Source organism: Capra hircus, chromosome 28 (genome assembly GCF_001704415.2).
Source record: "Capra hircus breed San Clemente chromosome 28, ASM170441v1, whole genome shotgun sequence".
NCBI lineage: Eukaryota > Metazoa > Chordata > Mammalia > Artiodactyla > Bovidae > Capra > Capra hircus.
The window spans coordinates 20,392,782-20,419,878 of record NC_030835.1 but is presented as its reverse complement, the minus strand read 5'-3'; the positions used below and the strand labels follow the sequence as shown (position 1 = coordinate 20,419,878).

General features: G+C 38.6%; 1 protein-coding gene across 1 annotated transcript; it reads left to right on the top strand.

The window, feature by feature from the left end:
• On the top strand, nt 267–25,564 carry DDX21 (DEAD-box helicase 21). The gene is made up of 15 exons (XM_005699126.3): nt 267–451; nt 2,480–2,923; nt 4,393–4,468; nt 5,210–5,388; nt 6,437–6,554; nt 11,578–11,763; nt 12,784–12,929; nt 13,643–13,792; nt 14,243–14,404; nt 15,600–15,719; nt 16,864–16,937; nt 19,172–19,331; nt 20,065–20,199; nt 22,307–22,351; nt 22,867–25,564. The coding sequence occupies exons 1-15, from the start codon at nt 365–367 to the stop codon at nt 23,134–23,136; spliced, it is 2,352 nt and encodes a 783-aa protein (XP_005699183.2). The 5' UTR covers nt 267–364; the 3' UTR covers nt 23,137–25,564.

The window sequence follows — 27,097 nt, the reverse complement described above, 5'->3', positions numbered from 1 at the left end:
GGAGTGGGTTGCCATTTCCTTCTCCAATGCATGAGAGTGAAAAGTGAAAGTGAAGTCTCTCAGTCGTGTCCGACTCCCAGCGACCCCATGGACTGCAGCCTATCAGGCTCCTACGTCCATGGGATTCCTACCCTTCTATAGAAGCCGTCTAGTCTAGGCGCCATAAGCAGTTAAGTCACAGAGTCCTCCGGATGTGAGAAGCAGCTACTTGGGTAATACCACCGACGCCCTCGCTTCCCGGTATATTCCGCTTCCGCTTTACTACAGGAAGTGACGAAAGCTGGGTGGGCTGTAGCGGCAGCGTTTTCTCTTCCTCTCCACGCGGTAGACGAGAGTGGTCGGCCTACACAGCTTGTGCTGAGTGATGCCAGGGAAACTTCTTAGTGACGCGGATTTGGAGTCAGACGCAGCCGTGGCAAAAGTGGAGATGCCGCGAAAACAAAATGAGAAGGTACCACTGAGGGCCGAGGGACTTGGGACCAGGCAAGACGAGGGCCCGGGCGCTAAGAATAGGAGCCCGGGCCGGGGAACAAGGCGCGCGGCGCGGACCCTGCCCGGCCGGAGACCCGCGTGGGTTTCGGGGATGGTCGGTGCTCTCCACGGGCGATGTGCGCGTTGCCGAGAAGTCCGGGCAGGTGGGAACTAGTGAGCCGGCCGGTGTCCCACGTGGTCCCAGAGTCTGGACGTCCGACACCTGGTCACCGTTAGGCCCCACATTTTGGCCGAGACTCAGACCTCCCGGCATGAGAGTGCGCGGAGGGAATTGTAAGTCAAAAGAGGGAACAGCGTTTCCTCCTGAAGTGGCGCAGCCAAAAACCCATCCATCTGCACACGTGGGTGGCGTCCGTCGTGACATTTTTTACCCTAGTGGTGGGAATATAGTTTTCCGGAAAGCGGCCCTTAGACGAAAAAGTAGTTCAGTTTGTCTTAATGTTTGTTGGCCAGATTTCCCGTGGAAATGTAGACGTGTTGTGCTGACTGCACACCGTGTTTTTTTTTTTTTATATAGGCCAGCAATGTGCGGTAGTCTTAAGTTACCTCGATAGCTGTCTGCTTCCTTTCTGTTACTTCCTTAGAAAGCGATTTAACTTGTGACTGATTCTCTGTTCTGAGGTAAGGTCAGAGAGAACAGATTGTCCCTAGGAACTTGTGTTGTTCATGACTTAGAATTTCCTGCTGTTTCTGGGTCTTTTTAATGGGAGAGTCTCGCCAGCAGCAATATTTTGGTGTTGTAGGAAGCGGAGGTAGCAGAGACTTGTCCCCAAGGGGAGGAAGTAGTCCTGGTTTCCTTGCCTTGCATCGGCCAGCCTATTCAGTCGTGGGATGCTGAAGATAGAAAGGACAAGACCAGCAAACTCCACTGCATTGCAAAGCAGTCCACAGGGACTGAAAATCCGCTCCCTTTGGTGGAACAAAGGGATGATAGAATTGAAGTCTTAAGATGGAGTGGACCAGATTGATTTTCAGATGTCTGAAGGATAAGTCATATGAGAGAGATTACTGAGAGTTTACTGTTCATCCACGATTTAAGAGCAGAGGCCAAGCCTGAAGTTTTTTGGAGGCAGATTTCAGCTCAATAAAATAGTACCCATATTTCTTGCTTGGCCTGAGGCTCTGCCACAGAGGTTTTAACAGAAGGTAAAACACATTTTCACTAAGTTTTCAGAAATATGAAAAGTTGGAGGTGGTCAGATATTTCAACTCAGAACTGTAATCTAGTTTGGTTTTGAGGTTTCCCTTGTTCCATTTACTTGTGACTTTGTGCTCTCTGTTTTTCCCTTTAAGTTTGGTATATCTTTTTTACGCATGAGGTGATAGATTGGGTTTTTACAACTTTTTGGTTCATAAAGTGTCTGTATGTAAATTTCTTTGCATTTGTGAGAAAAGCAAGGCAGAGATTATGAATCTCTTTTTTACTTGTAGCGGGCTTCAAGCAGAGAAAGAAATCTGCTTAATATCATCTATCTGTGGATGTACCTGCTTGTATTAACTTAATTAATCAAGTTAAATTCAGTTAAATTGTTCTTGATCACTTCCTGTCCTTTGTGGTTTATTTATTTTTTTGGTAATTTTATTGGGCTTTTTTTTTTAAATTTTATTTTTACTTTATTTTACTTTACAATACTGTATTGCTTTTGTCGTTTGTGGTTTAGAACATGTTGGAGAATCCTGTGAGCCATTCCAAGTCCCTTGTAAAAATTGGACTGTACAGCTTGTACAATTGAATAGTTACCAAGTAGCATTCTCTTCCAAGCTAATGAAGTTATTGGTATATTATTCTCTCCATGTTAGCCAAGAAACAGTATTAAAAAACATACTGCTTGATTTTTGCCTTAGTGCAAGGTGGAAGTACACATGTTGAAAAATGCCTCCATATTGTATTTTTCATAATTATGTGATCTTGAAATAATGCATAATTGATATATTATGCAACTGTATCAGTGCTTTGCTCAGCATTTGCATTGTCTTTATTTTTTAGAAAGGTAAGAAAGAGAAGCCAAAATCTAGTAAGACTGAAGAGGCAACAGAAGAAAAAGAAGAAATGATTTCTTCCAAAACTAAAAAGGTTAAAAAGAAAGTAGAGACTTCTGAGGTTGACGTGAATTCTCCTAAATCTAAAAATGCAAAAAAGAAAGAAGAGCCATCTGAAGATGACATTATTTCTCCTAAAACCAAAAGTTCGAAAAAATCAAAGGAGCCCTGTGAAAAGAGAGTTTCTCCTAAAACCAAAAAAGCTATAAAAAATGAAGAGCCTTCTGAGGAAGAATTGGATGCACCTAAGCCCAAAAAGATGAAGAAAGAAAAAGAAATAAATGGAGAAATTCAAGAGAAAAGCCCCAACCTCAAGAATGGATTCCCTGACTCTGGACCTGACTCCAACTCCAAGGAAGCTGCCAGTGAAGAAAACAGTGAGTTAGAGCAGGTGAAGTTGCATTTTAATATGTAGAATGTATCTTTTGATGTTGATTCAGTAAATAAGTATATAATTGTTACACATACTGTTTAATAATGGGAGGAAATTGGATGTGTCCGCACTTCATAGCGCCTCTCTTGAGGTGCAGGGTGAGTATTTTAAAAACTGCAGTGTCAGAATGCCTCTTTTGCAACTAAGCAAGGTTTAAGTTTAGAGAATGTCTTCTCTCCACACTTGATCTGCTTATTTTCAAGTCAGAAATCAACAGGAGGTATATAGTTACGCGTATGTACTCCAGCATCCCTCTGAGGGTTTCACCTAGTGAATCATGATTAAGTGGAACCGCTGAAAAGGTGCTTGCTTGATTGCACAAGTCTTCTTGCTTAGGTCATTAACTAACTTGAGATGAATACGATGCTTAATTGTCCTTGTGGAAGCTAATACTGTTATCTTTCAGAAGCTCAATCATCAAAGAAAATTGCTAAATCTAGTAAATTTCTCTTTGCCGTAGGGATGTAATCAAGATTAAAAAATTTTTCCTGATTATAAAAAACATATACAGCTGTTTTTTGTCAGACTATGATTTTATCAATATTGTATCTTGCCTTTTCCTAGCTTACCTATATTTTTATTTTTTAAACAACTTTTTTTATGATTGTGCTGAGTCTTTGTTGCTCCATGAACTACTCTTGGATGGCGCACCTGGGCTTCTTATTGTGGTGGCTTCTCTTGTTGGGGAGGACGGGCTTTAAGACTTGTCGGTTTCAGTAGTTACGGCACTTGGGCTCAGTAGTTGCAGCTCCCAGGCTCCAGAGCACAGGCTCAGTAGTTGTGGTGCATGGGCTTAGCTGCTCCGTGGCTTGTGGGATCTTTCCTGACTGGGGATTGAATTCATGGCTCCTGCGTTGGCAAGTGGATTGTTTACCGCTAAGCCACCAGGGAAGCCCATTGCCTATATTTTTATATAGGCATTTTCCTTACTTTTAAATATTAAATATTTTTAGTGGTTATATCCATCATATAGATGTTTAGAAATTCACTTAATTATTCAATTGTTGGACATTCAGATTTTTCACTATCACATAGTGCCAGTGTAATCATTTCTCATAAATGCTTATCCCTTATTTTCTGTGGATATATGAAAGATTTTGCTATGGGAAGTGGTTAATAACCTGTTCACCAGTGTACTGTTGATTTGGAATAACTGGAAAAGTTCTTAGTTGAGGCTGACTCTGCTTTCACTAGCCATATGTGGTATATCTGTACTGTATATATTTGCCACAAATTTTTCTTCTGTTAGGGTTTTATAGATTACTGTCATCTTTATCCTTTTCAAATCTTGATTTACTTACCAGAGTATCCGTGCCTTTTTGGTTGATTTAGAAGGAATGTTTTAGAATAATTTCTTAGGAGGCTTCCTGTATTTAACCTTTAGGGATAAAGTTACTGATTTCTTTCTGTGGCCCTTTATTTGATAGGAAATGACTGTGGAGCAAAAAGAAGGCGCTTTCTCTAATTTTCCCATATCTGAAGAAACTATTAAACTTCTTAAAGGTAATATTCTTGGAAACATTGTATAATGTTATTTGGAAGCACTTTACTGGTTTTGTTGTGATAAACTGGGACATGTTCTTATTGGAGGACAGTATACGCAGCCATATAATGAAGTAGGTCTGTATATTTGGTAAAGGACTAAACTAGTGATGGCCTTTACTGCCTCTTAAACGAATGATTAAAATTTATTCGATATATTCAAAAAAATAAAAAATCCATTATGTATATTCAGAGGTATAATGACTGATATAGTATTGGTGCCATTAAATAGTTGATGCCATGTTGGTATTTTTTTTTTTACCCTCTTGCACTTCTTGAGGCATCTCTAGGTTAATGATACTAGCATGACTCAGAACTCAGGTTAGTATTGTGCCTATGAACCAAGTAGAAAGTCACAGATGCTCAACTTAGGTGTTTTCTGAATCAGGTGTGGTGCAGTCAGGATAGCAAAATGCTTGATTTGGGGGCTTATATTGGCCTGTGGATGAGATTTCATGACAAGGGGCTTCATCTCTTAAGATAATTATTTACTGTACTCTGGTGCTTTAAAGTTTATTGATATTTTTTGGTCAAGAAGATTCTTCATTGCCAGAATATATTTGAACTTAACTTTGTAGATATGACCAGAATGTAGAATTCTAGAATTCTGCAGGATCAGAAGCCTGGCTATGCTTTCATCCTCCAGTATGACTGAGGCTTTAAGAACTGCACAGTCAGGTAACATGGCTCATTTATTCACAGCCCGTGGGGTGACCTTCCTGTTTCCTATACAAGCAAAGACGTTTCACCATGTCTATAGTGGAAAGGATTTGATTGCACAGGCGCGGACAGGAACTGGAAAGACATTCTCCTTTGCTATCCCTTTGGTTGAGAAACTTCTTGGAGAACTGCAAGACCGGAAGAGAGGGCGTGCCCCTCAGGTAAGTATCTTTAACACAGTCTTTAGAGTTTACAGGTTCCAAGTCCGCACAGAAAAGAGACATTGCTTGGACTTCACTTATATATCCCTTTGTTTTGTTTTGAGTTCTTAAGACCTTTTTCTTAAGATCTTTTTTACTAGAGATCTTTATCTGAAGATATATCAGGATAATTCTTTTAAGACTGTTGACCGCAAACCTTATGTATTTAAATATTGTAATTTGTTCCATGGTAATGATCACCTCTATTATTAATGCTTATATATTTCTTTAAGACATTCAGATGTCCCTGGGGCTCAAGGGTTTTGTCAAGTGTCTGCATTTTTGCCTAAAATGGGGAAAGCATGTTTAATAGAGATGTCTGAATAGGAAGGAGTATTCGATGTGAAGAGGCCAAGCCCTCTGATCAAGATGGTGCTTATTGAGCTCATTTCTAAAGAACTTGGCATTCAGACCTTGACCTCCTTGAAATGCCTGTGTTGTCACCTTGGCTTTGGGTTGTTGTACCTGACTCTTTGGCCTCACCTCATTCACGGGCTTTCCAGTATCCATGCCCCCTCCTCATTAATTCATTTGTTTACTGTTATTTGTCTGTAATTTCAGCAGCTGTAACAATAAATTATTCTAGCGCCTGGAATAGTGCCTGGTATATAATGGGTGTTCAGTAAATACCTGTTGAATGGATGTATTAGGTTGTTCTTAACTCATATTTGTTTTCATGCTGTTAACCCTATTTGAGGGTCTGTTGTGGTCTTGTGTTTCCTGTCATGATTCAAAGCCCTTCACCATATTGGTCTGCTCTTACTCTTCTAACTTCCATTCTACTTCCATTTCACTGTAGTGTGGAGATTTCAGACTATAGATTTTGTATCCTGGCTACCTGAATTTAAATCTAGGCTCTACCTTTTGGTTTGATAGAAATCTGTTATGTGTTATTGTAGGTATTATTATAGATATTTTGAAAGTAATTGTTAGGATGAATCGAACCTCTTGGTGCCCTGGAAATTTGTGAAAATATACTTTGGATTCCATTATTAGTTTTTCTTTTCAGGTACTGGTTCTTGCACCCACAAGGGAGTTGGCAAGTCAAGTAAGCAGAGACTTCAGTGACATCACAAAAAAGCTGGCAGTGGCTTGTTTTTATGGTGGAACTCCCTATGGAGGACAAAGTAAGTTAATCCACAAGTGAGGAAAAGAAAATGCCATCTACTGTTAAGATGACCTGATTGAATTTCTTCTGACTCACATCTGTCTTTTCCTACCTGATATAGTCATTTATGGTGGTTTTCTTTTGTCTTTTTTTTTTTTTCTTCTTTTATTTTTTGGTCATGTTATGTGGCTTGCAGGATGTCAGTTCCCCAACCAGGGATTGACCGTGGGCCATGGCAGTGAAAATGCTTAATCCTAACCACTAGACCACCAGGGAACTCTCTCTTTTGCCATTATTGTTTAAAGATGGTCAGGCACACGGTCCTGCCTGATGATGTGTCAAACCTGTATATGGATCTTAGGACTTTTGTTATTATTTATCTGTGTTTATCTAAAGACTGCAGTAATGCCTTACTGAGCCTAAGAGGACAGAGTCCAGGAACTAGAAAGTCAGAATTCAAGGTTATTCTTTTTAATCTGTCAAGGACCTTAGGTCTTTGCCTCTTTTTACTGAAGGCAGCCTTTCCTTTTCCTGGTGCCAAGGGCCATATGTATCCCCTCCTATAATATTCCATCATTTCCCAATTTAAGACCTAGAAACTTTGTTTTGTAGATCAGATACATAATTCAAGAAGGGACTTAAGCATTTTGAAAGTCTTCATATTGGACAGATGAACGAGTAAAGATATGGTCATACATACAGTGGAATACTACTCAGCCATAAAAAGAATGAAATAATGTCAGTTGCAGCAAGATGGATGAATCTAGAGATTATCATACTAAATAACTCAGGCAGAGAAAGACAAATATATGGTATCACTTATGTATGGAGTCTTAAAAAAAATGAAACAAGTGAACGTATTTACAAAACAGAAACAGACTCTCAGACTTAGAAAACAAACTCATATTTGTGAATTCCCTGGTGGTCCACTGGTTGGGACTCAGTACTTTCACTGCCAGGGCCCCAGTTTGGTCCCTGATCAGGAAACTAAGATCCTGCAAGCCACATAGCCCAATCCAGCCCCTAGCCTCCATTCCCTGGGACCCCCAAAAGGAAGAAAACAAACTTATGTTATCAAAAGGGGAAAGGTGGCAGGGTTGGAGGGTGGGAACTAAGTTAGGAGGTTGGGATTAACATCTGCACGCTTCTAGAAATGAAACGTGATCAACAAGGTGCTCCAGTATAGTACAGGAAACTCAATACTCTGTGATAACCTGTATGTGGAAAGAATCTGAAAAAGAATAGATATATGTATATGTATAACTGAATCACATTGCTATCTATCTGATACTAAAACAACATTGTAAATCAGCTGTTGTTCAGTTACTAAGTTGTGTCTGACTCTCTCTGACCTTGTGGACAATAGCCTGCTAGTCTCCTCTCTCCATGGGGTTTTCCAGGCAAGAATACTGGAGCAGGTTGCCATTTCCTTCTCCAGGTGATCTTCCCAACCCAGAGATGGAATCCATTGGCAGGTGGATCTCCTTCGTTGGCAGGTAGATCCTTGACTGCTGAGCCACCAGTTCAGTTCAGTTCAGTTCAGTCGCTCAGTCGTGTCCGACTCTTTGCGACCCCATGAATCGCAGCACGCCAGGCCTCCCTGTCCATCACCATCTCCCAGAGTTCACTCAGACTCATGTCCATCGAGTCCGTGATGCCATCCAGCCATCCCATCCTCGGTCATCTCCTTCTCCTGCCTTCAATCCCTCCCAGCATCAGAGTCTTTTCCAATGAGTCAGCTCTTCGCATGAGGTAGCCAAAGTACTGGAGCTTCAGCTTCAGCATCATTCCTTCCAAAGAAATCCCAGGGTTGATCTTCAGAATGGACTGGTTGGATCTCCTTGCAGTCCAAGGGACTCTCAAGAGCCTTCTCCAACACCACAGTTCAAAAGCATCAATTCTTCATTGCTCAGCCTTCTTCACAGTCCAACTCTCACATCCATACATGACCACAGGAAAAACCATAGCCTTCACTAGACGGACCTTGGTCAGCAATGTAATGTCTCTGCTTTTGAATATGCTATCTAGGTTGGTCATAACTTTTCTTCCAAGGAGTAAGCGTCTTTTAATTTCATGGCTGCAGTCACCATCTGCAGTGATTTTGGAGCCCCCCAAAATAAAGTCTGACACTTTCTACTGTTTCCCCATCTATTTCCCATGAAGTGATGGGACCGGATGCCATGATCTTTGTTTTCTGAATGTTGAGTTTTAAGCCAACTTTTTCGCTCTCCTCTTTCACTTACATCAAGAGGCTTTTTAGTTCCTCTTCACTTTCTGCCATAAGGGTGGTGTCATCTGCATATCTGAGGTTATTGATATTTCTCCTGGCAATCTTGATTCCAGCTTGTGTTTCTTCCAGTCCAGCGTTTCTCATGATGTACTCTGCATAGAAGTTAAATAAGCAGGGTGACAATATACAGCCTTAACGTACTCCTTTTCCTATTTGGAACCAGTCTGTTGTTCCATGTCGAGTTTTAACTGTTGCTTCCTGACCTGCATACAGATTTCTCAAGAGGCAGGTCAGGTGGTCTGGTATGCCCATCTCTCTCAGAATTTTCCACAGTTTATTGTGATCCACACAGTCAAAGGCTTTGGCATAGTCAATAAAGCAGAAATAGATGTTTTTCTGAAACCCTCTTGCTTTTTCCATGATCTAGCAGATGTTGGCAATTTGATCTCTGGATATGTATATCAATAAGGAAAAGATTAAAGATGAAACAGAGAGCATTAATGTTTCACATAAGAAAGTGGATTGTAATATATGAAATAAAATTCAGTTTCATTCACAATTAGAGATGTAAATTGAAATTATAATGAGTATTTCACCTGTTAGACTATCAAAGGATAAAAGATAGTTTGACAATTCCTTGATGAGAAAACAGGCATATTCTTTGACTACTAGAGAATTAAACCACCTCTTTAAATTGGAATACATAAACCCTTTTACTCAATAATTCTACTTATAGGAATTTATCCTACTGATATGATAACCATGTAGCCAAAGAGCTACTTAAGGTCCCTGACAGCAACTTAAGGTCTCTGAGTTCAGATGAGTTGACTTAAGAGTTCACGATTTTACAGTGGTACAAAAGTGATACATATTCAGTAGCAACTATACTTTGAATTTCTATTTTTTTCCTGGGCTAGTGAAATGCAATATACTCTCTCAGGATGCTGGGCAGTGGCAGCATACTCCAATATAAAATAAAAATTTACAAATAATATAAAAGATGACAAAAGAAGTCTTAGTATTGGCACACAAGGCTTGTGATTATCTCTTTTCGGCTTTGGTGGAACTAACATAGGTTTTGGCATCAGAATGGCCTGGGTTTGCCTCTAACCTCTGCTCACAGAGTACCTGAGTGATTTTTCAGTTTAAGTCGCTTGATTTTTCTGCACTTTAGTTTATTCATGTAGGATTGCTAAACTCACCCTGCAGTGTTGTGAGGATGAAATTGGGTAAGTATGTCAAGAACCTAGCAGTAGATTCCTCAACTGCAGTAACAACTCGATAGAAAGTTGCATCCAGATAACTAATAAGAACCTACTGTATATAGCACAGGGAACACTTTGCTGTACACCTGAAACTAACACAACATTGTAAATCAACTATACAGCAATAAAAATTAATTTTCAAAAACAGGATAGAAACAAAGTTGTATCATTACCATCTCACCCCAGTTACATTGAACCCCACTTTTCTGCACATCTCTGCACTTTCTTATAATACTTGCCCATCTATCCTGTCATTCTTCCTATATCTGCTTGCCTATGTTGTTGTTCAGTTGCTCAGTCATATCTGACTCTTTGTGACCCATGGACTGCAGCATGCCAGGCTTCTCTATCCTTCACCATCTCCCGGAGCTTGCTCAGACTCCAGTCCATCAAGTTGGTGATGCCATCCAGCCATCTTATCCTCTGTCGTCCCCTTCTCTTGCCTTCAGTCTTTCCCAGCATCAGGGATTTTTTGAGTGAGTTGGCTCTTTGTGACAGGTGGCCAAAGGATTGGAGCTTCAGGATCAGTCCTTCCAATGAATATTCAGGATTGACTTCATATAGGATTGACTCATTTGATCTCCTTGCAGTCTAAGGGACTCTCAAAGGTCTTCTCCAACACCACAGTTCAAAAGCATCAATTCTTTGGTGCTCAGCCTTCTTTATGGTCCAGCTCTCACATCGATACGTGACTACTGGAAAAGCCATAGCTTTGACTAGTGAGACCTTTGTCAGCCAAGTAATATCTCTGTTTTTTAATATACTGTCTAGGTTTGTCATAGCTTTTCTTCCAAGGAGCAAGCTTCTGTTAATTTCATGGCTGTAGTCACCATCTGCAGTGATTTTAGAGCCCAAGAAAAAGTGTTACTGTTTCCATGGTTTCCTCATCTATTTGCCATGAAATGATGGGACCGGATGCTGTGATGTTAGTTTTTTGAATGTTGAGTTTTAAGCCAGCTTCTTCACTTTCCTGTTTCACCTTCATCAAGAGGCTCTTTAGTTCCTTTTCACTTTCTGCCGTAAGTGTGATGTCATCTGCATATCTGAGGTTATTGATATCCTGGCATTCTTGCCTATAGGAAGTTACTATTTTTAAGATACTTGTTTTCACTTTTTGAAATATTGATACCCTCCACTAATAAAGGAAATAATCTCTTTCCTGGTGCTACCATCCCTCAGTGGAGCATTTTTTTTGTTATGTCAGGTAGTACACTGGACTGCCACTCTATTTTTTTCCATCCCACTAACACTGTGTGGTATGTGGGATCTTAAGTTCCCCCACCGAGATTGAACCTGTGCCCCCTGCATTGAGAGTGGAGTTTTAACCACTGGACTGCAAGGGAAGTCTTGGACTGTCATTTCTTACATATTTCCCCAGTGGGTCAAGGAGTGCTTCAAGTGTCTCTATCTAAAGTACTTGGCATAGTACCTTTTTTAATACTTGTAGTTAATAAATACTTTAGAATAAAAAATATATCAAATTGGTGTTCCAGATTAATAAAAGGACTTAAAAATCCAGCATGTCTCATCATTGGTGTTCTTTACAGTTGAACGCATGAAGAATGGGATCGATATCCTGGTTGGGACACCAGGTCGTATCAAAGACCACCTGCAGAATGGCAAGCTAGATCTCACCAAACTTAAGCATGTTGTCCTGGATGAAGTTGACCAGATGTTGGATATGGGCTTTGCTGATCAAGTGGAAGAGATTTTATGTGTAGCATACAAGAAAGGTAAATTCCACATTCAAGAACTGGCATAAGGGATCGGAGGAAGGGTAGTGATTAAGTAGTCTTCTGAAAGTTAAATGAAGCCTTAGGAAGTTGGCGGGAAATTTCCATGATTTGCACATAGTTACAGTAGGGAAAATTTGGGAAAATAAGAGAAGCCAGCTTGGTGTACTTTGTTTTTGGTTTATTCCTCATTTGTGCTATTGTGTGTGTATGTTAACGGTAATCATACTGTACATGTAAAACTCCATGAACTATTTGTGCCATGATAATCTGTCTATATATTTTAATTTTTACATAATATAAATCTGCTGATAGGCATTTTTATGTAGACAGCTTACTTCAAACAACAATATTCAAAATTAGTTCTTAAGGATAGATTTCGACAAAGGAGATCTGATTTGAAAGGTATAAATAGTTCATGTTCCTTAATATACAGTGTCAGGTTGCTCTCAGAAGGGTTCTGTCATTTATGCTACCATTTGAAATATAGGAAAATGCAGTGGTATTCTAAAAGCAAACTTTGAGTGGTATTCTAAGAGCAAAAAAATTGAGGTTGGGGAGTTACTTTTAGTGTCTGACCTCAAAAAATGAATAAACTAGAATTCTAACCTCCAAATGTTGAGGAAATGCTTGGGAGAATAGATGAGTACAGAATCTGTTGTGTTGATTATAGGTTATTTAGTGACTTAAATTCATTGGTTATTGGACCTCTTTAATTGGTGTTATCCACTTAGTAGGTCTCATTAGAAAGGACAAATTTCCCTCATGGTTCATAAGGGACGATGGTTAGAAAGCAAAATAACCTTAAAGTTCTCTGGGTATTTCAAGAATCCTTTACTTAAATTATTAAGGCAATATTTCTTTGCCCACTGGGAACCTTGATGTCTTTAATTTTTATGTTCTCAGTGCCTGGCTTGGTGTCAGAAGTGTTTCTTGTAGAATGTTGGATGGACCCTGGAAAAATTGGAAGGCTATGTAGGCTATTTTGAATTCTTACTTTTTTTTTTTTCTCCCTCAAAGATTCAGAAGACAATCCCCAAACATTGCTTTTTTCTGCAACTTGCCCGTATTGGGTGTTTAATGTTGCTAAGAAATACATGAAATCTACATATGAACAAGTGGACCTGATTGGTAAAAAGACACAGAAAACAGCGATAACTGTAGAGGTAAATGATTCATTCATTTGTTGGCATTAGTTACAAATAATATATAATGTTTTTCCCTATCTGATTGTATTTAGACTGCAAATACAAACTCCTTTTCCCGATAAGTATTAAATCTATGTGAAAAGCCAAGTAAAGTTATGTTCCTAATCGAGTGGTAAATGGTATCTGTTTTTTTTCTAAATTTCATCATCTGGTAGCCTGATTGAAGAGTCTTTTGGAACTTTATATAAATTAGTAAGTGGAATGACATTACACGTTGAGTTTATACATTAGAGGGCAACAGAACCCTAGTGTTGGTGTTGAAGCTGTTTTTTCCTTAGGGTCCGGTACCTAGTGGAATTTATTGCATCCAAGCAACAGACCTGTATGGAAGCTGACTACTGATTGCATGTTTAAGTGGATGAAAGAACAGAACACACAGAGGCTTTCCTGCTGTCTGATATTTGGTTTCTTGTGGGAATTTAGGAACAGCATTTCTTTCTTACATTTTCTGGGTTAGGTCAAAAAATGGATAAAGAAGCCGGATACTCTTTGGTGAAAGGGAAAAGGCTCTCTACTTTAGTTGTTTAGTTTTTTCCCCCTCTAAACAGTGGTGGTGGAAGTTTTCTGTAGTCAGGCTTAAACAATTGCTTTTAGTATCATTAGACTTGGGCAGATGATTTTAGATTCCTGTGGGGCTTTACTGAATAATCTTTTTTCTCCTCTTTCCTAAGCATCTGGCTATCAAGTGCCACTGGACTCAGAGGGCAGCAGTTATTGGAGACGTGATCCGAGTTTACAGTGGTTTTCAAGGGCGTACTATCATATTTTGTGAAACAAAGAAAGAAGCCCAGGAGTTGTCACAGAATGTGGCTATAAGACAGGTTGGTCTTTACCCTCTCTTCGCATAAGGAGACAGCATCTTTCAATTAATAGAGTATACATCTTAGAGTTCATGTGATTTGCCCATCTTATCTCATAGATGAAGAAAGCGTGGCTCAAACCCAGGGTTACTGTGACGAATATTTGATCACTCATATTTGGTGTAGTTGAATAGTAAAGGACAGGGAAGCCTGGCATGCTACAGTTCATGGGTTTGCAAAGAGTCAGACATGACTTAGTGACTGAATGACAACAAATAGTTGAATACAGTTGATTTAATGACCACCATTGAAAATTTGAGACTTGTCCGTGGAAGGCATATTTTCCACTTTGTATTATTTTCAGCAGAGGTGTCACCAAAATGTGAATGTCTTCGTAGGCCAAATTGGTGATTCTAAAAGTACTTGCATTGTATGATCTGGTATTCTTAAGTGAGCTTGTTTCTTTGGCAGGATGCCCAGTCATTACACGGAGACATTCCACAGAAGCAAAGGGAAATCACCCTGAAAGGTTTTAGAAATGGTGATTTTGGAGTTTTGGTTGCAACCAATGTTGCTGCACGTGGGCTAGACATCCCCGAGGTTGATCTGGTTGTTCAAAGTTCTCCACCAAAGGTAAGGGATTTACAGTTAGATGTTATTCCCCCCAGTTAGTAATTCATCTTGGATAAACTTCGCTGGCTACGATACTTCTACTGTGCAGAGCTACACTTAGCTTTTATTTTGTTGTTTCTTTTGGGTGTTAAAACAAATTGAAAGTTGTATTGCTTCTCTTCAGATGATTAATGATAGCTTTCTTTGGGGTGTTAGGTTGCTAAGGGTGATTTTAAAATGAACCTGTCGTATGTCCCCATCTCTCTCAGGACTGACAGTGTGGTGAGTGGGCAGAGGTTGGAAAGATAGTTTCTGGTCAGAGCATTGTCCTGAAAGGTTACTGGATGGGGGTAGTGCAGTTTTGAACTGGACTTTGAAGTTGGTAAGGCTTAGATGGGGTGGTGGTAGGATAGATAAACTTGAGAGCTAGAGAATAGAGAAGCGAGAAAGGCCTGTAGTTAACAACTTCTGGTTAAAACTCCTTGGGTGATGGGAACTTCCCAAAGAGGTCCTTGATGAACAGTTTATATAGTGTGGACACTTACATAAAAGTTAGTCTGAAGGAGCTTGTTCCCATCACTTCAGGCATGAAGAACCCATTACCTCCAAATTTGACAAATCCCTCAGGATTAATATTCACAGTGATGGAAAAATACATTACTACAAAGTCACCATTTCTTACACAGGATGTCCCATAAGTGTGTAGCATAGACCTTATTTAAATAAGCCGGTATACCTGCACTATCTGGTATGAGCACCACAGGCACGTGGAGCTGTTCAGTACTTGAAATGCAGCTAGTCTTAATTGACTTGTATGTGCTGCAAATATGAAATACACATTGGATTTTTTAAATATTTAAACTTTCTATTATGCACAGTAGTTTTGAAAGACTTGTGGGAAAAGAATGTATAATATCTCATTGGTAACATGTTTTGTAGAAATAGTATACTGAAATGGTAAACTTTTGGATATAGTGGGTTAAATAAAATAATGCTTTTTTAAGAAAGCAATACTTTTTGCAGATTTACCCGCAGCATAGGGACGGACCACTGTTCTAGAGGTTTCAGAGTTTTTCAGTTCCTAAAGTTGGAATGCAGAGGCGCCTCCTCCCTCACACCATCCCCTCTCGGCCCAGGTCTGCCGCCACACGTGGCTCTGCATAGGCTCTCGGGAATCTTCATCGGTCGCTGTCATTGACGTATTTTACTTCCATAGGATGTTGAATCCTACATTCATCGTTCTGGGCGAACAGGTAGAGCTGGGAGAACTGGGGTTTGCATCTGCTTTTACCAGCACAAAGAAGAATACCAGTTAGTCCAAGTGGAGCAAAAAGCGGTAAAACTTTTTTCTTAGCCTTCATTCAGCTAATGTTGAATTCCAAAGTCAGCCTTTGTCTCTTTATTCGGTTTTTATTAGCTTTATTTAAGTTTTATTTCTAAGCACATGGCCATGACTGAAAGCTTGTTGTTACATATGTGTTTTATATATTGTCCTATCATTTAAAGCCTGTTTTGAATAACTTTGCATTTGAAAGCAGTGGCTTTGTCTTAATATTTATTATGAGAAGGGGTCTTTTTTTATTGAGATGTTTGAAAGACAGTTTTCTGACAGTGATGCACAATGAACACATCAGAAATATTTTAAGTGTAGGTTTAGGGGGTTACATGAAGTTTGGAGAATTGCTTGAAAACCATAAAAGACAAGACTGTCAAAAGGAGAAACTTTTTAATGGGAAAGAAGGCACTTTTCCTTGCAGAAGAATTTTATACTTTCTCCTATGATAGGTGGAGCTTTAATCACCTTCAGTGGATTTCACTTAGTTACCAGCTTGTAAAGAGCAGAGTGTGATTGGGGGTGAGGACTTTCTCCCCTGGGGAGGAGCACCACCTGGCCAGGTGATCGTGGTCAACATCAGTGATGGGCATGTGCCCTTGATATGATGTACTGAGATAGGCATTTACCTCTGGTCATCTTCCTCTAAACCCATAACCCTAGTCTAACCCCCGTGTGAAAAACTGATATTCTCAAATTGAGGGCATTCTACAAAATACTGACTAGCTAGCACACCTTGAAACTGTCAAGGTCATGAAAGACAAATTGTCACAGATCAGAGAAGACCAAGAAGACACTGTTAACTAAATGTAGTGTGATGTCCTTGGTCATATATCAACAGAAGAAAGGATATTAGAAAAACTAGTGAAATTTGAATGAAATCTGGGGTTCAGGTAATAGTGATGGAGCTATGTTGGTTTCTTAGTTCTGATAAATGTACCAAAGTAATAGATGCAGGTGGACAGGAACTCTGTGTACTATCTTTGCAACTTTTCTATAAATCTAAAAACCTTTCTAAGATGAAAGTTTTGTTTTAAATAATTACCAAATATGTTTGGTAAGTATTAGAAAATTGGGGGCCTACTGGTCTCAATAGGAATAATTGATGGCCATGTTGTACATTAAATTATGGTTCATTTCTTTGTAGGGAATTAAATTTAAACGAATAGGTGTTCCTTCTCCAACAGAGATAATAAAAGCTTCTAGCAAAGATGCCATCAGGTATGTTCTATACCACTGCTGTGGTTTTTTTTATGCTTACTCTATTTATTACATGTTATTGTGCATTAATGAAATTTAGATTAAAATATATTCTATTTAGTGTTTTAAACAATTTATAACCTGCTTGTTAAAAAAAACAGACTGTGCTGAAGTAAAATTGAATAAAATAAAAATTCTCATTTCTGCTCATTGTGCCCAATCCTGTTCACCAGAGGAAACCATTATTAATAGTTTGGTTGTGTTGGGCATTTTAAATAACTGTGTCTTAGATATGGTGTAGGTAAAAGTTATGGAAAATATCTAGATGGTAAGGATTAGATTAACAGTATCATTGGAGGTGCTACTTGCATAAGGGCAAGAACATTCTTCATTGTGTGCAGTTGTCCTACAAGTTGAAGAATACTTAATATTTTGTTGTTGTTGAACTATAGTTGATTTACTGTATTGTATTAGTTTTAGACTCCTATTAGTTTTAGACTCCTAATTTATCCCTTTTATCCCTCCACTCTATTCCCCTTTAGTAACCATAAGTTTGTGCGTCTGTTTCCTTTTTGTAGATAGTTTCATTTGCATTATTTTTTTAGATTCCACATATGAGTCATATCATATGATATTTGTCTTTCTCTGATTTCATTTATTATGATAATCTCTAGGTCATCCATGTTGTTGGAAATAGCAATACTTAATTCTTTTTTATGGCTGAATAGTATTCCCTTGTATAGATATACCTTATCTTTATCCATTCATTGGTTGATGGACATTTAGGTTGCTTCCATATCTTAGCAATTGTGACTAGTGCTGCTATGAAATTTTTTCAAATTGGCGATCCCATTTTCTTTGGGTATATACTCAAGAGTGCAGTTGTAAGATCACATGGTAATTTAGTTCTAGTCTGTTGAGGAACCTCCATGCTGTTGCCTATAGTGGCTGCACCAATTTACATTCCCATTAACAGTGTGAAAGAGCTTCCTTTTTTCCACATCCTCTCCAACATTTATTTGTGATCTTGTTGATAATAACCATTCTGACAGCTGTGGGGTGATGGTCATTGTAGTTTTTCTTTCCATTTTTCTGATGATAATGATATTGAGTGTTTTATCATGTGCTGGTTGGCCATGCATATGTCTTTGGAGAAGTGTCTGTTTGGGTCTTCTGCCCGTTTTTTTGATTGGCAAGGATACTTAGCTGTTTAGCATCCCTGGCTGTGCAGTATATTCCTGAGGTTGAGTGTGGTGGCACCAAAAAGGTCCCAGTCATTTTTCAAATGTTTCCAAGTGGTGAGCTACATCCCCTGCTTAAGAACCAGAGTCTGAGCAACATTTTTACAGTGTTTTTCATAGTTACTATTATAAATGTGTGAGAAACTTGATTTAAAAAAGAGTTCATAATCAGAAGAAATGTTAAATATTAGCATACTAGTAGCTCAGGAAAGTTTTGCAAATGAAGAGAATTTCACTCAGCATTTTTCAAATTTAGCATGCTTTTCTTTATCCTACAGACAGGGTTTCCTGTGATGCCAGTTAAGAAAATTTGGGGTTAGATAGCCAGAAAGTTGAAAAGAGACCAAGATGCTAGTGGTACATGAGAAGGCCTGTAGAGCGGCAGCCTTGCCAAAAGAAGCTGCTTCATGCAGCCTTGTTCCTCCTTGTCTTGGGCGATCTCTTTCAATTTTGAGATGTGACATTTATTTCTTATCACCAGGATAATAGTCATTTCCTAACAAATGTATAGTCTCATAAAGGTCTGATATAACCTGATTTGAGAGTTCTTTTATTTCAGAATGAGAATAGCTGTAGTATTTTCTAATTCTAAAAGTAACACATACTTAATTGTAAAAGTTTGTTATTTATTGATACATTTTTAATGGCAGTATGGCATGTCATTGTATCTGTTTTATGGTTTACTTAACCAGTCCATATTGGTGCACATTTTAAAATTATTTATATTCTTTCTGTAACAGTGTAATGATCATCTTTAAACTTGTCTTATTTATTGTTTTCTTGGATAAATTTTTCTTAGTTAGATGGTAAATTAGAATTAGACACAATCAAAGGAGTGGATTTATTGCTACAGAAATGTGATAATTTTATTCACTACATCAAAATGATGTTACACATGTGCAAGATTTGGTTTGAAAGATCGATTTATCTCAAGATTGTGCTGTCTTGAAAATGAAATCTGTCCACTTTGACTATCCTTTTTTCCTAACAAATCTACTTTCCATCAAACCACAGGCTCTTGGACACTGTGCCTCCCACTGCGATCGGTCACTTCAAGCAGTCAGCTGAGAAGCTGATTGAGGAGAAGGGAGCTGTGGAAGCCCTGGCAGCGGCCCTGGCCCACATTTCCGGCGCGACGTCCGTAGACCAGCGCTCCTTGATCAACTCAGAGGCGGTAGGGGTCCCTGTCAAATTTCTGACACTTAGTGTCCCATTGAAACTTCTCAGCTGTTTTGACTTTTGCATGAAGGTTGATGCATATTAACAAATCCATAGAGACAGAAAGTTAGTTGTTACAGTGTCTTCCTGGAGGAGGGCAATGGCAGTGATTGCCGAGGGGAATGTGGGTTTTGGTGGGGTAAAGGGATACTGACGTATTCTGGAATTTTAAATACTGGTGATGATTGTAGATCTTGTGACTAAACCCCCTTGAATTGTATACTTTAAAATGCCAGATTTTATGGTATGTGCATCATATGTCAATTTTTCTTAATCTTAAAAAAAAAAACCCAGTCATATAAACAATGTAAGTGCATATGATTCCTTTACCCAGCATACCTAGAAACTTAAAAAGGTAGTACTTTTCTTTTTTTTTAAGTTGAAATTTTTGAGATAATTGTAGGTTCTAGTGAAATTGTAAGAGTTAATACAGAGAGATTCCTTGTACACTTGGCCAGTTTCCTGCAGTGGTAACATTTTACAAAAGTGTAATATGATCTGGATACCAGTGCTAGCGCAATGCACCAGTCTTATTCAGAGCTTCTCAGTTTTACTTGTACTAAAATGGTAGGGTGGGAGGGGTATGTTTTTAGAAAGAACTTTCTCATAAATATTTTAGAAACATGAGGATGAGTGTTTATATCATGTACGTTTGTTTTTGAGACTTTAACTTTGTTCCCCTTCCACAGGGCTTTGTGACCATGATCTTGCGGTGCTCAATTGAAATGCCAAACATAAGTTATGCTTGGAAAGAACTTAAAGAGCAGCTGGGTGAGGATATTGATTCCAAAGTGAAGGGAATGGTCTTTCTCAAAGGAAAGCAGGTAAGGCTGAGGCCTCTGTTGCAGCCTCCCCTTGGTTCAGTGGCTTCATGCTGGCAGTGAAACACTGCATGGTAGCTTTTCCCTGTTCCGCGGGATGCTGCATATTTTCATTCTGTAGATAGTCTTCTCTGGGCAGTGTCTTCCGTGAGCCTCAGTTGCCACTTAGTCATTGACAGCTGCCCCAGGTGTATCTAGCCTGAACTGTCTGCATAAAGTGCCAGACTTGAAGACCCATCTACTTCCCTGACATCCCCACCTGGATGGGGTTTATTAAGCAACTTAATGTAGAAAATTATTCAAAATTGGATTAAAAATCTAAAATCTTGCCTTTTGAACCTAGTGTTCATTCTTCTGACCCCTGCCCTCAGTTAATGGCATAGACTATTACAGCAATTCTCAAATATTTTGCTCTAATGACCTTTTTACATTCTTAATAAATTGTTAGGGACACCAAAATGCTTTTGTTTATGTGGGTTATACCTATTGATATTTATGTATTAGAAATTGACTGAAATTCTAATAAAGCATTAAGAATATGTTCTGTTAGTCATCAGACAACTGTATCAACTATAATGTAGTGTCTTGAAAACCTTCTACCCTTAAGAGGATGAAGAGGACAGAAAACTTTGTAGTATTATAAAAGTGTTTACTAGGTGGAATGCCTCAAAGATCTCAGGGTTCCAGTGGTTCATGGGCTATACTTGGAGAACTACTGACCTGGTAAACCAAATCAGGTTTATCTTCAACTCATTGCTTATCTGACCATGTTGTTTATCCTCTTAAGCAACTCCACATTTTCTGTGGGATAGAGTCCCAACTTTCACATGGGGATTCTTCATTAGCTGGCCCCTGTCCTCATTAGCAGCTTCCTTTCTGTCTCCTCACCACCAGAGCCCTCCAGTCCAACAATGCCAAGTACATGTTGCTTTCTTTCATCCTAGTGTATGCACAGTCGACTGTTTACAGAGTGTTTCTTATCTCCATGGTATTTTTTATGACTCGGCTTAGCCTTAAGTCTTTTTGAAACTTCCCCTGGCCAGATGGCAGAGTTGGGGGTACCTCTGTGTATACTTTAGCATTCTTTGAGTTTATTCATGTAACTTTTGCCTTGCTGTGCATGCGTACTGATTTAGAGTCTCAAGAACACTATGGCCGACTCAAGGGCCAAAATTGTTTTCTAGATGTCTCTATACTGCAGTGAGTGCCTGGTATTGAATGATTAGTTAATATGTGAATCAAGATTCCCATAGGTGGCAAAATCCAACAGTACCTGATGCTATCTGTAGTTATAATTGGGTATATTGTTAGTGAAATGGATGTTCCTCAAAATTTTGCAGTTAACAACAGCCCGGGGAGAGGAGTGTCTGTGTCACTTACGAAGGGAATTTGATTATTTTGTGGACACTGAGAAACAGGAGGACTTTTTTCTTCTGTTTTTTTTTTTTTTCCTTCCTTTTTTTTTTTTGACTTCATCCAGTGGCTTATGGGATCTTAGTTCCTTGGCCAGGGATTGAGGACTTCTTAATTGGAAATGATGGCACTGCTTGTTAACGAAGATACTGTCCTGTATAGTATTTAATTTTTAAATACTTTCCATTGGAGCTTGAATTATAGAAACTAGAAAATGAACAATATAATTTATTTTTCTGCTTTTAGTTAGGTCATCCTGATTACAGGAAGGCAGTGTATTTTAATGGTTTTAAACCATAGGTTTTAGTTTAGAGCTATGCTTACCAGGTTTTAAAAATTGCTCTTACCTGCTGTGGGACCTTAGACAAGTGAGTTAGCCTCATCAAGCCTTTGTTTTCTCAGCTATAAAATGTAGCTGATTGCTCTGTGAGGATTAGCACAGTGTAATAACCAAGAATGATCTCTAGTCAATTCTAAGTAGTCTTGAGTCCTTTCATAAATACCTCTGGCTTTTTGCTGTTGTTCTTTGGGGATGTATTGTGTTGGGCTTGGTCTAAGGTTTATCTAAAATGGTTTTTTAAAAAAAATCTTTTTGTTTGTCTTTTACATATTACCTAGTCTTTTGGAGTGTCTATTAATGTGCATTTTATAATTCTTGTCAAAATCTGGATTGACTTGCATTTGTTTTGATTTCTAGGGTGTTTGCTTTGATATCCCTACTGCATCAGTAACAGAAGTACAGGTATTCTTTTCTCTTAGATTTTGAAGTTAATGTGTATCTAAACTGTAAAATGTTTGTTATTTGAAGCACAGAATAATAGGGAAACAACAGCTCTAGGCTCTAAAAGACCATTAAGAAGTAAATTTTACTACTTTTTCTGCTATTCTTTTTATATTGATATCTTTTCTTTATTCAGCCTTCCTGTTCTCCTGTTTTTGTTTACAACATTGTGAACAATATCCAGCTTTTATCTCCATGGATTTTACAGGGGGTTTATATCGACATTTTAAATTGCTATATCGTTTTTCATTACTGTCAGAAATATGTTTATACATGGTATATTTATATGTTTTACTACCTGACAGCTGAGGGTACTCAGAGTGATACTTTATTTTTGATCAGTGATCTTTTAAGCACTTAGGTTATCAATCTAGTTTTTCATTAGAAAAAGGGTAAAAATATTGTCTTTCTCATGCCTTTTAAAAACAAATTCAGTAGAAATCACAGCAGGTAAAAACAGTACCTTCTCTCAACAGGGAAAGTGGCATGATTCACGGCGCTGGCAGCTTTCTGTGGCCACGGAGCAGCCAGAGCTAGAAGGTCCACGGGAAGGATATCGCAACTTCCGAGGACAGCGGGAAGGCAATCGAGGCTTCAGGGGACAGCGCGAGGGCAACCGAGGTGGCAGAGGACAGCGGGAAAGAAGCAGAAGCTTCAGAGGACAGCGATCAGGAGGTGGCAACAAAAGTAACAGATTCCAAAACAAAGGCCAGAAGCGGAGTTTTAATAAAGCATTTGGACAGTAACCTGAAGTAGAGGATTTATTTGGCAAAAACAGAACTATGTTCAGCAATGTGGAACTGAACATTATCTTTCATACAAAGTTAAAAGTACATTGTATTTCCTTCCTGACCACTTGCCCAGTCCACATCTCTTTGAAAGAGAAAAGCTTCATCTAAATTATTTCATCTGATTGATGACTATCATTTATAACCTTATTGCTACTTCTGTCTTGGGTATTCCTTTTGAGAAGGTGTATGGATTCATTACATATTCTAATGTATTGTTTATAGATTATAAGATAAAGTGAAGCATGTATCTGCTGATACTTTTTAAGTTGACCTGTCTTTATACTTAGCAATGTCTCTTAATAGTAGGCTTCAGATGGTGAAGACTGTCCTGCAATGCAGGATCCCGGGGTTGGGAAGATCCCCTGGAGAAGGAAATGGCAACCCACTCCAGTAGTCTTGCCTGGAGAATTCCATGAACAGAGGAGCCTGGCAGGCTATACAGTCCATGGGGTTGCAGAGTCAGGCATGACTGAGCAACTATCACTCACACTCATTCTTAATAGTGCCCTTCCTAAATACCATGGGGAATACAACAGTTTCTAGAGAAGCACTTTGAGCACTCAAAGCTTTGTTTTCTAACTGGTATTCCTCAGCCACTTGCCCACCAATTACTTCTATGGTTCTAGCATATATCTTTTGAGAATTAATAGCAATGTTTGGAAGCACGGTTTCACACTTAACCGTGATTAATACAGTTTATGCCTGCATATGCTCTAGATTTGGAGGATGGTGATACATTTGATAGGAGATAGTATTTAGATTAGCCATTGTTATGTGCATTTTGATACATTTTTAGCTTCTCAATAAAAGGTGATTTCATGCCTCAGTGAATTCTTCACAGATTTTAAAAATAATGTATATGTGTAAATACAAGTATTTTACTAGAAAGCAAGTATCTTTAAGGAATTCCAGGTGTATAACATGGCCCCATAACTTTCTTCCTAAGTAAGGAGGCTAGATAAATGGTGCTTGATGATAATGTACTCCACCTCCTATTGGAAAATTAACATTATTTACCAAGAAGGAACTAGGGGAATAGGAGGCAGAGACTTGCATTGCTGAAGAGTCAAAAAAACCATTGAAAATATTTTCTACAGCAAGAAGGAAACATGTATATTGAGAGCAAAGAGAAGAACAAGTGAAGGTGCATGATAAAGCTTTTTTTTAAATGATGTTAGTCTTTCTAGTAACAGGCAAGCTGAGGATTTTAGGTACAACGATCCAGTTTCATTTCTTAAAGCCTAGCTGATATAGCCACAGTATAGGATCTCTTCCTATTAGACTGCTACCTCATTAAAAGGTTGCAGCTACCTAGAGTTCTTCTTAAGAACAAACTATGGTTATTTTTAAGTTGCTTTGAGGGAACCAAAGAACCTAAAATAGCCCCTGGCCAGTATTGCTCTGAGGTCTCAAGTGTTATTTCTCTGAGAAACTTTGTACATGGTATAGGAGTTTAAGAGTAGCATTGTCTTCTTGCTTTAATTTCTGTACTGGGAATTTCAGCAAATAAACTATGACATGAGGAATTCAAACACATGGCCTATCTTACTTTCATTTAATTATTTTGAACAATTGAAGTCTTGTTAGACACTGGTTTCTCTGACTGGGTCTTTATAGCCAACTGCTGCTTACTCAGTCACATTTTCAGTAAGGGGCTCTCAGATTACCAACTCAAACTCCTTGGTTCTTGAGATAGCATTCTTTTTCTACTAAGATTTTAGCTCTGTTTTTGAATCCTGACTGGATGTCTCTGCTCTCACATTCTCTTGGCTTTTCTTCTTTGATCCACTTGTCACTTTCCTCATGGTTTCCCATTCAAACCAGAGGAAGTTAGGTAGTTGATGACCAACTACTCCTGCCTTGTGGATCACGTTTTATTAAACTCTGCTTTTGCTGAGATACTGGACATACTTAAATAACAACCCAAACATTTAAGTTTGGATAGGAATGGGTTGGTTTATCAAGTAGGACAGTGTACTTGTCCTTTAGGAGGAAATACTCGGGAGTGTAAGGGAGAAGATGAATGGGAATTTCGTTTTACACAGCTTAGGACAACATGACTCAATAAATGAAGCTAAACTTTCTCCTGGATCCCAAAATTCAAACCATATTTATAAATACATAATTCAACTACTGTTCGGTTTAAATGGGCTCGTTGGGCTAGCCTGGGAAATAATACCATTTTTACCATTTTCTACAGAGAAAGTATTTTCCAACTTATGTATCAGACAACTCAATGATCTTTTAAAAAGCAACCAGTTTTTATGTTGGAACTATCTGTGCAGCAGTTTCTTTACAGTTGTACATAAAGTGTTTTTACTGTAAAACTGAGTTAATGTATACAAATAGACCTTTATGCCATAATAAAATAACTAGTACTTACTATTTATGTTTTTGGTGACTTTTTTCCCTAAAATTGAAGCTTGGAATTTTTATTTTAAAAATAATAACTGATGAGTATAAATATCCAAACAGAAAAGCAAGTTAAGTCACCATATATCCAACATATTTGTGAAGATCTCTTCCAGGAATTCATTTACAAAACTGGAATCATTCCTTCAGTTTTGTGGACTGCTTTTCCCTCCACGGCATGTGCATCTTTTTCTGTGTCTTTTGTTTTTTTAGTTCTCCAACCAGGGACGGAACCCACAGCCCCTGCAGTGGAAGTGTGGAGTCTTAACCACTGGACCACCAGGTAAGTCCCTGTGCCATTTTTGATAACTGCCGTCTTACAGTATAAATATGCCACTATAAGATGGTCATGTTGGTTATTCTGTAAACAGTCCTAAAATGAATGTTCTTGTTTAAATCTTTGTGTACTTACCTGATTTCTCACCACTGTAGGATAAATCCTATAAAAGAATTGCAGGGTCAAAGTGAATGAATTTTAAAATTCGGTGCAAGTTGCTCTCCAAAGCAGTTCCAGTTTATGATCCTACCCTCCACTATTTCCCCACAGCAGTAACACTAGGTGTTGGCTTCTTTTTGTCACTTTGCTAGGTGCATTACATGGATTTATTTACGTCTTTTACTTGAGTGAGGATTAACATCTTAAGTTTATTGGTCACTTGCATTTCTTGAAAAGACTTTATTTTGAACTAATTTTGTACTTAGATAAATGTTGCAAAAATAGAACAAAGTTTGTGTATACTCTCCACTGGACATGAGTGGAGTTTAATAAATATTTTCCATTATCATAGCACAATGAATGAAACCAATCTATTAACCATCCCATAACCATCCCATAGCTTTTCTTTTCTTCTCAGTATACCCTGGAAGTCACATTAGTTCACAGAAATCATTTCTTCTTACAGCTACATCATACTCCATTGTGTGGGTACACCATAGTTTATTCAACCCTTTTCTTATTATCAATGGGCACATAGGTTGTTTCCAGTATTTTTCAATTACAAACAGTGCTGCAGTGAGAAACCTCATAATATGTGTATTTATGTACTTTCAGAGGGGTATCTTCAGAGTAGATTCCTAGGAGTGAGATAGCTGAATCAGAAGGTAAGTGCATATGTAGTTTTTGTTCTTTATTATCATGTATTGGCGAGGGGAATTCTAGAAGGGCAGTTTTTTTCTTGGAATTTATTTTTTGAAGAAGCCAGGCCATTTGTTCTGTAGATTTTACCACGTTCTGAATTCTGCTGAGGCATCTCCCATCTGTCACTTAAGCTCCTTTTCCTCCTGTATCAATCTAATACATTGATAATTAGATTGCAAAGTGTACCCAGTGTCCAGTTGAGAGCAAGAAGTGATCGTTGCCTAAATCTCGGGTCACCGTGTCCTGGTGATCTGTACTCTATGGCACGCACTGGACACCTTTTACAGGGACTGCTCCCTGGCAGCCAGAACACGCCCATCTTGTTTCCTAGCCCATGTCTGTGTGTTTCTCAGGTATGTCTGTCTA

What these genes read in the sequence shown, in the direction of transcription:
- DDX21 (XM_005699126.3), top strand. Translation starts at nt 365, where the DNA reads ATGCCAGGGAAACTTCTTAGTGACGCGGATTTGGAGTCAGACGCAGCC. An exon ending in AACTATTAAACTTCTTAAAG is followed by an intron (nt 4,469 to 5,209) that starts GTAATATTCTTG and finishes ATTTATTCACAG; the next exon opens with CCCGTGGGGTGACCTTCCTG. An exon ending in AGAATGTGGCTATAAGACAG is followed by an intron (nt 13,793 to 14,242) that starts GTTGGTCTTTAC and finishes TTTCTTTGGCAG; the next exon opens with GATGCCCAGTCATTACACGG.